The sequence below is a fragment of the Trachurus trachurus genome, assembly GCF_905171665.1.
Source record: "Trachurus trachurus genome assembly, chromosome: 23".
Lineage (NCBI taxonomy): Eukaryota > Metazoa > Chordata > Actinopteri > Carangiformes > Carangidae > Trachurus > Trachurus trachurus.
This window is the reverse complement of record NC_139912.1, coordinates 13790379-13803726: the sequence shown is the minus strand read 5'-3', so window position 1 is coordinate 13803726 and position 13348 is coordinate 13790379. Positions and strand designations below refer to the sequence as shown.

Sequence of the window (13348 nt, the reverse complement as noted above, 5' to 3'; positions counted from 1 at the left end):
TTTTCAAAATAAAAAATCTAATATGGCTTTTTACACTCCAAACTGTCACCCAACAGACATATTTTTTTGTCTTTTTCATTTTTTATATTTGATTTTAGTATTTCTCTGATTACTTTTCCTCCATCTTTTATTGGAGTTCTGAGTATTACCTGTTAAAATACATCTGAGTCAGAGGTTTTTCACAGGATTATGGGATTGTTAGGCAGATGGAAGTCCAGCCCAAAGAGGTCCACAGAATCACTGACTAGTTTCCATATCCTGATGAGAGGAATTAGTGTGTGGATCCAGTTTGTCTAAATACAGTGTGAACACCATCTCCTTAAAAGTCTGCTTTTGAACTGTTTGTGTATTAGAGTTACAGGGGAAGGTTTTCTCTAGTCGGAGGCTTCAAGGCTGCAGAGAGATTTTGCCTGAGGAATCCAGGTCAGCAGAGTCTGTATTTCTGGTCAAATCTCTCCTAAAAGATATATACGCAATACTTAAGGTTAGCGGTCTCAACAGTCTTTTATACCCCTTAACTTTGAATCGTTTTGACATCACTGGTATAAATCTGTTAACCAGTGTCTTGTTTTTTTTAACACCCTTGTACAGAGTCCATGTTAAAAATGTATGTTTTCATATCTAATTATAATGTATTCTTCATGCGGGTCTCAGGAAATCTTCAGTCCAGCGCCTCAGCTCACATGTTCTCCTAATTAACCTTACATAACCCTATTAAGATTATGATTTTACTACAGTTACTGACCTCTCTGCCTCACTGATCTGTCCCTTTTTGTCTTTTTATGTCTTTTTATTGTGAAGCACTTTGTAACCCATTTTTGGGAAGTGTTTTATAAATAAGGTCATTATTTGTCTTTATCGTTGCACTGTTAAATATTCAGTGTGCCATCCATTATGTGGCTTTTTAAGCCATCATGTTAACTGCTAACTGGGCTGAAATTATGTAAATTATATGCAAATTGTATTCTGCGTGGATGCTTTCATATGTACAATGGTTTACAACATTCATGGGCCAAGAAAGCTGCTATTCTTTTTGACTGTCAGATGAAGAAAACAGAGATGCAGGCAGGCAGAACAGGGACACTGACACAAAGACAGATGAATACAAAGAGAAAGACAAACAAAGAGAGGAAGACGGGTATAAAAATGTTAAGAGTGAGGGCAACACAGAGGGGAAAAAAGAGTGATTGAAGAGCGGAGCAAGGAGAAGGAGAGTGACAGACGCGCTGTATGCCCATCCATCATGTTGTGTTTAAATAGCTAACGGTGGTTACGTATGAGGGAGGAACACGGATCAATCAGACTTAAAAGTTAGAACTGGGCACACACTCATCACATGAGAGTGTTTGCAGATTCTGAAAAGTTCCTCTTCATTTAAAGCTTTGAGGTGCATTAAAACAGCTTTGATGCTTTGAGGTTTCTTTCTGCTGACAATCCATTATTCAATTATCATAGAGACTGGGATTTCTGAATTCTCTCCTTTAACACAGACACATACTTGAATCAACCATTGTTGTGATTGTTGTGGCAATAGCTGCTAATTTAGAAAGTATGAGATAACAGTGTGCCCTACATTGCTGTTGTCTGGAGAGGGGGCTTGAGTTTTTGGTCCTGGCTACCAATGTCAATACTGATAATTTGTTGAGGGCAGGCACTTAAAATTGTTATGTCATTTTAGCTCCAAAAGCCTTGCAGTCGTTTACTCCAGGGGCAACGGCGCTAGCCATTAGCTTAGTGTCTGCATGAGTTGAGAAATCCCTATGTAGCTCTGTGACTCTGTAATACATGAAGTGCTGAGGACCCAGGGCAAGTCGATGCTGTGCTTTTGATACTCTAATTATTTGCCATCAACACAACCCTTGGAAGAGAGATGGCTAAAGAGAGCACTGTTTAATGGGAATCATAGCCTCTATTGGCTGGCTAGCAAAACTAGCTTCCACTTGGTTTGCTACTGTACCTTTTACTGTCACAGTGAAAACAAACACTTAACAGCGTAGCAGGTCTTTCTGTAAGCTGGAAGTGCTACATTAGTACAAATATTCTGACAACTTTCTTTCCTTACCAATTCTAATACCTGAACTTTGAACATCAATCAATACCCTGTACCGATCCAATACCAGTGCATTTAAAGTACTTCAACTTATATAACTTTACTTTACCATCAGATTTCTGCTGTCTGCTTGTTACTCCCTGCCATATTCACTAAAGCAGTTATAACTTTGAAGAATGAGAGGATCCAAGAGGATTTGATGCACTTGTCGTCAGCGACTCCGACTCAACAACATTTCCAAAATAATGTCTGGTGTTGTCCTGCTTCTAGTTAGCGGGGAGAATTATTAGTAGCTTTGTCATGAGTTTTATCTGGGAGCGGCGGAGTGCTGTCACTGGGAAACCATGCCTTTGTAGACGTGGTATTGACAGTATCAGATGGTGGTGTCAGTACTGGAACATCTCTATACATTACCATACTGTAGCGATGTGGGCAAAAAAGTCAAATGTCAGACTCAGTCACACTCTTATTACGGGAAATGTGATGTCCACCCAGAAAAGAAATTGAAATATGTTAAAGTGTGCACAGTAGCTGCTGTATCATTTTGTTGTTTATTTTCTCTCATAAAAAGAGAAACCATTTCAGAATTCAGTTCAACTTTCTTATTTCGTGGTGTCACTATCATATTTAACAGTTTGGTAACTTCCATTTGTACATTCAGCATGAAATGGGAACATCTAGCCTGCTTTGTTGCCTAATTTTGTGTTTTGAAATTACCTCATCGCGCATTCAGCTGGAGGCACCGTGAACAAGGTTTTGTTGTCAAAGTTATGTTCTGTGAAAACTGCAGATAACCCTGGTCCCTGATGGTCAGCCCCAATTTCTGTTTCTCAGCATCTCTTGTCTTTCTAATTCTGTCTTTCTTTTCTGCTCTCACATCCAATCTCGTGTTCCTTTTCTCACTCTAGGCTTCATGCTGTCTTTCCTTTTGCTCCTCTTCACTTTATCTCCAACTGTCGAGTCTTTTATCAGCGTCTCCGAGTACATCTGCTCCACTCTCATCTGTATCTCTGCTTTTCCGTCTATTAGTTGCTTACTGTCAGTGTTTCTTCCTCTCAACTTTATTCCCCGCTGAGCATCTGCAACTTTAACCTCACAAAACACCTCGATTAATCACATGGCAGCCATACTATGAAGATGAAACCAGAGTCATATGACGTTGAGGAGGAAGCATCTTTTTATCAGGGTGAACACCTCAGTCTGTTTTAATCAGACTTGCTGTCTGTTTGAATGAGTGAGGCTTCATTAATCTCATCCCATGAAGGGAGAGAAAATGGGAATCATCACTTTGTTCCACGCTGTCTTTCAAGTCTGAAACACACACACACACACACTCTCACATTAGATACAGGCACATACACATGCATCTGTATGGTCGAATGGAGGAGAAGTTGCTGTTTCATAAGCCGGGTCATGTCAGGTCAGAACGCCTGTGCACAACATTTTTCCACACCCAGTTGTTCCTCCCTCACTCCTCTCCACCCTCTCTTTGTTTACTGCAGTCGAGCCAATCTCTTCTTCTTCTCTTATATTTGTCTCCCTCACCGATCTCCCCAGGCATCTATTAATATTTTCTCATGTATTCTGTTTTTTTTTTCTCTCTTCTGTCATCTGATATGTGTTTTTTTTCTCCCTTCTTTCTATTTTCTGCTTATGTCCCCTCTGTGGTCCCTGTCAAGGCTCCTTGATCATCTCACCTGCATATACAGTATTTTTATATATAGACCACCTCCATTTTGCTGTAAATGGGGCCACTGTGCATTTGCATGAACTTCCCTATTGAGACACTGTAGCTGCTTTAAAATTGCTCATTTCCATGTAAAAATGCAGAGTCCGACTTCTTATTGATCTTTGTCGCCCTAACCTATATTAAATGGTGAATATTGGAACGACCTTTTCTGCATGAAATGGACTGATTCCACTTGCAGTTATGACCCAATATCCTCCAGTGGACATACTTCCCTTTCAACTAATGTGTTAATTAAGTGGTGCTTCAAGGATTAATCATTACGTTTTTTAAAACGTTCAAAAATCTACCCAGCGTTTAAAGCTATTTCAAGGCTTCAAATCTTTCCCTCCTTTAGACTGCTTCATTTGACCGACAAGCCAAAACTCCATGAGGACACTCAGTTCATCAAACTGTAAAATGCAAAGACTAATGTATACATTCATCAGTGAGTCACAGACTCAATCACCATTGTGTTACCTCATTCTGCAATAGATAGAGACTTGAAAGACACTTTCTGAAATGAAAATGTTCTAGATTACCATTTAACCATTAAGTTTCTCTTCATTTCCCTTCAATGTAATTACTTTGATCACACTGTCTGACAGTTTCACATATATATGATATATACTCTGTCCCCAACTCTTCATTGAAGCTGTATGTGCTTTTTAAATAACGTTTGATGCACACATCTATTTAATTTCTCACATCTTGTGTCTCATTTTATCCACATATACCCAAAATTCAGTCTGACATATTTGCCATCTTTCAAAACTCTGGGATCTCCACTAGAATTTTAACTGAACTTCTCTCTGTTTGAACAAAGCCTGGGCAAACAACAGAAGTTTGTACTGACTGTTCTTCTGGGCTGACAATGATATAAAGGAGAGAAATCGGTGGTAAAGCATTTGAAGCTGGAACCGTTGTGAAGTTTGACATGTTTGCTTGATGGATTAGATTAAAGGCAATTTATAGATCTGTTTACAGAACGCGTGGCTCACGAACATGAATTGTGTTTATCCTTGAGGTTTTACAAATCTATTGAATGCATGTCTTTGCTCAAAAAACCTTCACCAAAGCTCATTTCTGTTGAATTTTTTGTCGAAACTTGCATTGTTTTCATCGATGTTTGCAAGTTTTCGGTTTTCTTCTGCCCTGCCTTTGCTAGCAGCACATTGTCACTTTTTTGTGCCTCCACTGCTTGAAGATAAGTGGCGAAATGTGCATACTGGACCAGACAAACAAAACTGGGTGCATAGCACTACTCGAGGTCACTCCACAGGGTTCCTGGTGATGAATGTTTGAGGTGTTAATTTTCTGTTGTTTATCTAAACTCCTCCTCACTGAATCATGTCAGTGTCGGCTGAAGGCGTGAAGCTAAAATGCCAGTGCTGTCCCCTCACATCATTTTAATGTCTTCTCTTGTGAGTGTGTGTGCCGTCACTGTCTTCTTTCAACTCGTCTTCTCGTGCTCTCTTTTGTATCCTCACCTCCCCTTCTTTCTGCTGTCTAACGGGATGTCAGAAAAACAGTACCTTAGAGGGATCCCGTGGCATTTTAAAATTTTGTTTCTCTTATCACACTTTGCCAGTGACTTGTTACCTTGAGGGGAGTAATTCTCATATAGGCACTGCATTTAGCTGAATGTGAAATGCCATAAGAGTTTGTTTTTTTTTTTGTTTTTTAAATCCCGTTGAAACGAGTATCTTAAATGCCTGGAGGACAAAGGCACTTGAAACACAGACAGCAGTATTCATGTGAGTGAAGTCTAGTGTCCTGTGGGAAGTTACTGTATTATTTTCATTACTAGACAGAAATGACAGCAACTTTAAGAGAACTGTTTGGCCTATATGAATATTATTACCTCTTTTGTGTTTCAGTCCACTGTATTTTTCAATGTGTTGACTCGGAGTCAAAAGCTGATTTTATTTTCTCCATCTCAGTTTTCAGAAGCCAGGGACAAGACATGTGAAGATCTGAATCGAACGGTTGATTACAAAGAGCTGAAAGGCAAAGACCCGCCAGCTGTAGATCTGGTTCAGAAAATTGAGCAGGTACCGAACAACATTATGACAAAACTGCAGCTGATTTTGTCGTTTTGGAAACTGCACTGCAAGACCATAATCCTTGTATCTGTTTGTGCGTACTGTATGTAGCTGGAGGTGAATCTAGCAGAACACGAGAGACAGTTGCTGGAGAAAGAGCTCCTCGTGGACCAGGTGACCCGGCTCTCGAAGCCCCTCAGCCAGCAGGTTGAGAACTGCCAACAGGACAAACTCTCTCTGGCAAAGAAGGTACGCGACAAGATAAAGCTCGGCTCAAATACACACGATCAGATAACACAAAAACAAAAGCTCCAACGCAAAAGACTGCACACTCGGATTAACACGCGCACAGATCCTCATTATATCACTCACCTGTTCATTTATAGTCCAGTGATCGTCTTCCCTTTGTGTCTCTCTCATGAACACACTCGCACATTGTTTGATGAGCATGTGCAGCCCATGTGAGGAGCATGCAGAGTGGGCAGAGTTCACAGAGCATTACATTTAACAAAAGCAAGTGGAGCAAGGTTCATTACGCTTGATAGCTTGTGGAAGTATTTCTTCATAACATGAATTGAGGGAAATTAGATTTGAAGTGCAAAGCTACAAGTGTCGGGTATGTAATAAAAAAAAATCTTAGATCAAAGGTCCATTTTAAGGATTTTAATTGATTTAATATCCAGTGTTTCAATATTGAATCAATGTAAAATTCAGCTAATCTCTGTGTGCACGTGTGTGTGTATGTGTTGTCTACCTCCAGCTGAACAACATCCGGTCACATATGATCAGCACCAACCAGCGGCTGATGGCCCTCGCTGCAGAACTTTCCATGAAGCAGGCCCTTGCTTTGTCTCAACAACAAGAGATCAAAGAGAAAGAGCTCCAGGTCAGAGGTGGTCTCGCTCACTTACAGCGCATACCATGCACCCACAACTGTGTGATTCTGGAGTCCAAACTGTGTGATCTTAGTAGCACATTCTCCCTCTCAGTCTCCCACTGTCTTTCCAATTTATTCCTGTCACTCTCCACTGACCGCGATCGAAAGCAGCAAAGTGTCTCAAAAATAAACCCTCACTGTGTCCCATCTTTCACCTCAAACCCACTTATCTTGCTCATCTGCACTGTAAAGATAAATCAAGAAGTAAACACAGACAAAATAATATTCATAAATGAGTTTTAAAAAAAACCTCCAGTGGGTTCATAAAACTGAAGAAATGTCAACTAGAATTACTGTCTGGCTCTTGTCTGCCTCCGCCAGCCAGTCAAGTCACAGGAAATAAGGTCCCGATCTCTCCTTTTGGTTCTGAGTTAGTGTTGAATCATGGCCAGGGGTGCTTTCTGAGGACATTATAATATCACAGCGAATTTGACCTTTGGATATGAAATGTCATCACTTCATCATTTTATCCTGTGTGAAATTGTGTCATAATTAGTGCATTCATCCTTGAGTTATGGCCAGAAGTGTGATCTGTATGGTGACAGGATGGACACACGAACAACCCATAAACATGATGGCCTGGAGGTTTCATAAAACCAAGATAATAAAACTGACAATACAAGGACAAATAGATGAATAAGTAGTACCACAGTAAATAAAAATAAACAGTAAATAAAAACAACAGGACTATAAGGATGTTTAGAACACACAGGCAATATTGAGCCTGCAAGACGAGCAAACCTTTGTATTATTGTTTGTGTACTGGTCACCTGATGAAGAATTAATTGGGGCTGATTACTAAAGAAAATGACCAGGGGTAGCTGGTAACTGGTAGCAGTTATTAGCTTAGCCTCATTAGCAGCTTCTGTTGCTCTAGCAACCAAAATGTGTTTTACTGTTGACATTTGAGTCGTAAGTTCTAAAATACAAAATCACTCCTGAGCCTCTTCTCACCATGCCTGTGTTTGAGAAAGCAAAGACAACATTATCCGTAAGTTAAACTTTGTAAGTGTTGTTTTAGTGTATAAATTAGAATATTACTTAGCGTGTAACATTTAGTTTATACGTATCAAGCTACGGTCTGTATTATATTCCTCTAGTTGTTAGCAAACAGCTGCATATTTAGCGGCATTAGCTTACATTACATGGAAGTCATGTAAGTGCTGTTATCACAACACTTCTAGCTTTGTTTTGGTCTCCTGCTACAGTACCTCCAGAGAGAAATGACTCATCAGCTAAGTCATGACCGCCAGCTAATTGTTAATGTCAGCGGGTTTTGAAGAGTCAGTGTCAGCTGCTGCTTAACTTACACCACGAAATGATTGCAGCACTGAGACCAAGTTACAACAGTGGAGTTATCAGCCTAAAACCAAAACAATGAGCTGAAGCATGCTCAATAAGTTACATTTCACAGTGCATGTTGTGAATATTAAATCATTGATTTGTGCAGCTTTAAGGTTAACATATTGATAAATGTGTTGCTCATTGACTCTTATGCTTCCATCATAAACTCAAATACTGAGTGTATGTCTCGCTTGTAAACGTTGTGTTTTTATATTTTTCGGTAATAAATTTCAACATCTGGTGCTTTGAGGACTGGAGTTCAACTGGCAGAACAGAACTGGTAACATCAGCTTTGCCAAAAGCTGCTGTATCATGTCCCAACACACAATGGTTTTATTTGAGCTCCATTTTCCTTCAGAAGTGGAGAGAAATCATTTTACCCCAGGTTTGAGTGACACCTGCCATAAGCAACAAAATGCCAGTGGCTAAGCTGGCAACCTACAGTATTTTGAAATTGAGCAGAGAATGGTTCCTGCTTTCTGCCTTAATAAAAAATTAAACCAATAAAAATAAGAGGATTTCCCATATGTCTTGTAAATGTTGCAAGAGATGTGTTATTAACCTGAAGAGCCCCTGCAGCTGATGTATGCCTGCAGCACACCACAGACACAACTGGAAGGTAGCAAATGCAGAAGCATAACTATGCCCTAATTCTGACACTAATACGGCCATCTGTTTTCGAGCGCAGTTAAAATTCAATTCTAACTGGAGCCAGGAGAGCAAAGAGTGGTCGCAGTGATAGGAATACAAAATGAATGTTTTCTTGCGCTGGCCCCTGTGTTTCCAGATGGACAGGTGCCAGCGGCGGCTGGAGCAGGGCCTGCCACCCTGCCCTGAGATAGAAGAGGAGTGGAGGAGGATGCTTCGCGACAAGAAGAGGAGGCAGAGGGACAAAGAGGAGAGAGAGAGGGTAAAGAAACACAGACACGCACAAAGATCACTGGTCAGGAGATGATTAAAGCAGCGAGGGGCAAGAAAAGAAGATAGAGCGACCAAGAAAACAGAAGTGAAGTGGGGACACGACATGGGGTACGAATCAATTAAGGTGCTGAGGGACAAAAGCAGCCGTAGTACACCTGAACACACCGACTGAGGGAAGGGAATAGAAACTGTCCTCTACACTCGCACACAGCCGAGACAGGAACTGAAGTGTTTTCACCACATGCACAAAGATGGGACAAGAAGGGCAGACAGGCTGACAAACAGAAGTAGGGGCTGTCTACACAAGAAAAGGCGCACATGGATCAGCGGTGTCTGAAACCGGTCCAGCTGTCTGCCGCCTGTCTGCTGTTAAACCCGTCTGCATTTCCTCAATACACTGCATGTAATAAAAACAAGACGGCACAAGCAGAAACCGAACTTAAGCTTATTTCCTCTTCTCAGAGCCTCAGCCTGAGCGTTATTACTCATACGCTGTTAGCTAGGTCTTTAAATATAACTGTTTGTGAACCCAAAAAAAGGGATACAGTATGTTTCCTGTTTATTTATTGGCAGTGTTCCTATGTTTTTTTTTGCATTCAAAGCCATTATTCCTGTTTTTGTGTGAACTCCCTCAGATCACATGCCAGCGGATAAACTGTTCATACGCACAAGAAAATCGCCATCTCTTTGAAGTCTCTGTGAGATTTAGGCACAGTTCATTTACATGCTGTGGTGGGGCGCAAGTCAAAGCGAGGACCGTTAGTTTCATGACGACATGTGCACAGTTTTTCCCCCCTTTTCTCAGCAGGAGGCAGCAATGGTTACAAATTGATTCATCAGCCATGTTGGGTTCGAATCAATTTTGCCAGCCGCTGTCAGTTTTCCACCAGTTGTCATATTTTAGTTTTATTAACGCCGGGAAAAATTTTCCAGCCTGCAATCAGTGATTCCATTTCTTTATGTGTCAAAAAAAAGAAGTGAGTTTGAGTTATATATATTTTTATAACCTCAGTCCTTCAACAAAATCATGTATTAATCATTCTGTTGTTAAAGTTAAAGTCATCAGTGCATCATAATCTGTTAGTCATAGAGATGAAGAAATGCAGCTACCTGTGTATTCATTTATTTTTACTCCAAAAAACAAAATCACATATCACATCCCATTGAGTGTCTCTAATCACTAATGTCTTACATGAATATTCATTTATTGAAGTTTATATAAACAACTTTAGCTCAAACTCTCAGCCTTGGGATCTTGAGCTCAACTGTTCATTGGCACCCCTGCATTTGTCATGATATTAAAAAATAAGTAAAAATAAATAGTGGAATTAAAGCAGAAGTAAGCGGAGTGTTTGTATTACAGTAATATGAGTCTTAAATAGTTATATCTTCCGACAGCAATCGCTTACATAGAGTGTTTGGTCCGAAACACGGGTCTGTCAGTCACTCTGCTCTGCTGTAAGCCGAGGAGAAAACTTCTTATATACTTCCTTGTATCCTACAAGCTTTATCCAATTAGGAGAGAGAACGGCATAAAGGGCTGTGTGTGCAGCCAAGGGATGTGCGTGATTGTGGTGACGTAGGGATGAGGACCAATAGATCCATGACGAGGGCGGGGACTGCTAACTCCATCGGCTGACAAGAAGTCAGCCAAAATGACCGGATCGCTTACTTCTGCTTTAAAGGGACAACAAGGAGTTTTAGAAAGCAAAGTGTTTTCACACTACATTTCCCATGAGCCTGCGCGCACGGTGAAATTCTTGGACTGGTGCAAGACGGACGTCTTGCCAAGAATGTTTTCATTCAAGAATGAAAGTCAGAGGTTCGAAGACGATCAGATGCTGCCCTAGTTCCTACCATAAACGGTGATTCGGCGGCATTATTCCAATGAAAAAAATAACGATAAAGACAAAACAATAAACTTATCGAAAATGGAGCCATTAACAAGTGTGGGTAACGCATATTCATCCACATTAATATGAGACTGTTTTATAACCAAATACAAACTCCTCGTTGTCCCTTTAATTATTTCATGATTAAAATTCAGCAAAACTGAATTTTTAACAGTTTAATTCAAGGTCATGTAGTCTTACATCAAATATTAAAACTGCCTCTGATGTGCGTTTTGTTTGTGTGTGTGTTCAGCGGGCCAAAGAGGACGCGTGGAACCAGATGCCCAGTGGAGAGTACACCACAGCTGAAGTCCGTCCCACCGCGTACATCCCTGAGAGCGGCCCGCTCCCTCTGCCCAAACCGTACGGAGCCCAGGCCCCCTTCAAACCATCCCAGCCCGCAGCCCACATGAGACACTTCCGCAAACCAACACTCAAACCCTTAGAGATAGACGACACAACAACACACTGATTGGGTTTGATTTTTAATCAGAATCCACAGTCATGTCGGTGTTCCTCAGAGACATTTAATCTCCACTTGAGGAATCAGCAGACATTCAAAAATAAATGAGAATTTAGAATTTGAATTTTCAATATATTTTCTCAGGCATTTTTCATTCCTATCACACATTTATAGATCTGTCTGCTCTCCCGCTAATTCCTGCTGCACCTCTCAGCTTCTTGTGTATATTTTCGTCCCTACTGTCCAGCATACCAGTGCTGTTTGGTCATTTGTGTGTGTACTTGTGGACGGCATCTGGTTGTAATTGTGTTTCCTTTTTTTGCATTTACTGGCAAGAGCTTGTTTACGCTCTGCTTGCAGAAACACTAAGTACTGTAGGAGAATGGAAGGGGAGACAGAGGGCATGAGGGGGAAATGAAATTTGTGTTTATTGTTGTATCATTCACTAACAGGAAATGTTGTGTTCTCGACACATCATGTTTTCTCACTACCTTTCTCCTGGAGATAAATTGATTTCACATATTTTTACATATTCTTCATCTCGTTACTGTTTCATTCCTCGCAGTTGTAATCATGCAGCTAATGAATAAATTGCAATGGATTTAAGCTCTAAGCTGAGCTAAGAGTGGCTGCTTAATGTCTGAAATGATAAATATAAATATGGAGAGGAAGATCAGGCAATGAAAGAGCACAGAGGGTGACAAAGAGGAGAATTTAAATGAAGAGGAACAAGATGGCAGACAGAAAGAGCAGAAGGGGGGAGTCATGGGAAACATGGATAAAAATGGAGTTATAAGTGGGGTGGTGACTTCAGAGCTGGTTACCAGAGACGAAAAACAAAGTGTCTAGTCTCTGAAGTTCCTAAAACTTTACTGGAAGTCCTTCTATCTGCTGATCTCATGAGAGTGTTTTGCAGCTTGTAACTGTGTGAGCTTGAATACCAAGTTCATGTGCGGGCCAACACTGTGTATGTGTGTATAGTTAGTTACACATGTTTATGTTTAGGCAAAAATTACATTTCTGAAAAAAAAATTAACAGTGGTATGATTTTATGTGTAGTGAAATTACTGCCACAGATACCAGTAAGCTTACTCACTCGTGTGAATCTGTTGTAACATATTTCTGAGTGCATGAGCACTGGCTAGAAAACGATACAGTTAGCTAAACATAATGGTTAATTACATTGTGTTACAAAAAAATGTTTAAATGAGAAGCAGAATATCCGTTGACACAGCTAAAGTAATGGACTGATAGTTTAAAAATGGTAAACGGCTAACAAGCAAATCAGCTTAAAGTAATTGATGAATGGGGCGTTGTTTAGCTCACTGGGTTGAACAGACGCCCCACCTGCAGAGGCTACAGTCGGCCCAGGTTCGATTGCCCCGGTGTGCCCTTTGCTGCATGTCATTCCCCGTCTCTCTGCCTCCCCATTTCCTGTCTATCGCTACTGTCCTGTCAATTAGAGGCAAAAAGCCCCCCAAAAAATACTTTTAAAAAGGTGAAGAATGAACTGTTGATTTGCAGTACTACCGATCAACAATTTTGCTACATTGTAGATAAAAGATTGTTTATTGAGAGTAAAATTGACAAACAATATTTGCTACTTAAAAGCAACTAATTGATAAATGGTAGAAACAAGAAGCCAAAGTGAATTGATAAACCATTAGCTACAGTTTTTAGGCTACTAGCTAAATGGATAATGGTAGAGCTAAAAAATAATAAATGGATAAACCATTAGCTGGCTAAAAGTAGCTTAGTTGTAGTAATTCATTGATAAATGGTGATTTAAGAGGCCTAAAGTAATAGATAAACATTTGTATGTTTAGCTAAAGGTTGAAAATGCCTAAATGTAATACGATGCCTTGATGTTAGTATGAGTATAATATAGTGTATAATCAAACTAAATGTTTAAACAGTTTTAAAAGGTAACTGGAAGTAATAGATAAACAGTTTAACACTTATATGGAAGT

At 40.2% G+C, this 13348-nt stretch overlaps 1 protein-coding gene across 1 annotated transcript in view; it reads left to right on the top strand.

The window, feature by feature from the left end:
* Window positions 1-11387, top strand: part of ccdc146 (coiled-coil domain containing 146) — a gene marked incomplete at both ends in the record, with an annotated part of 45361 nt that extends 33974 nt beyond the window's left edge. The window contains 5 exons of the mRNA XM_083999413.1: window positions 5720-5830; window positions 5933-6070; window positions 6582-6707; window positions 8890-9012; window positions 11169-11387. Of these exons, the coding sequence (XP_083855539.1) occupies window positions 5720-5830; window positions 5933-6070; window positions 6582-6707; window positions 8890-9012; window positions 11169-11387 (717 nt within the window). The remainder of the gene's footprint in view (window positions 1-5719; window positions 5831-5932; window positions 6071-6581; window positions 6708-8889; window positions 9013-11168) is intronic.
* Between the last annotated feature and the right edge of the window lie 1961 nt (window positions 11388-13348).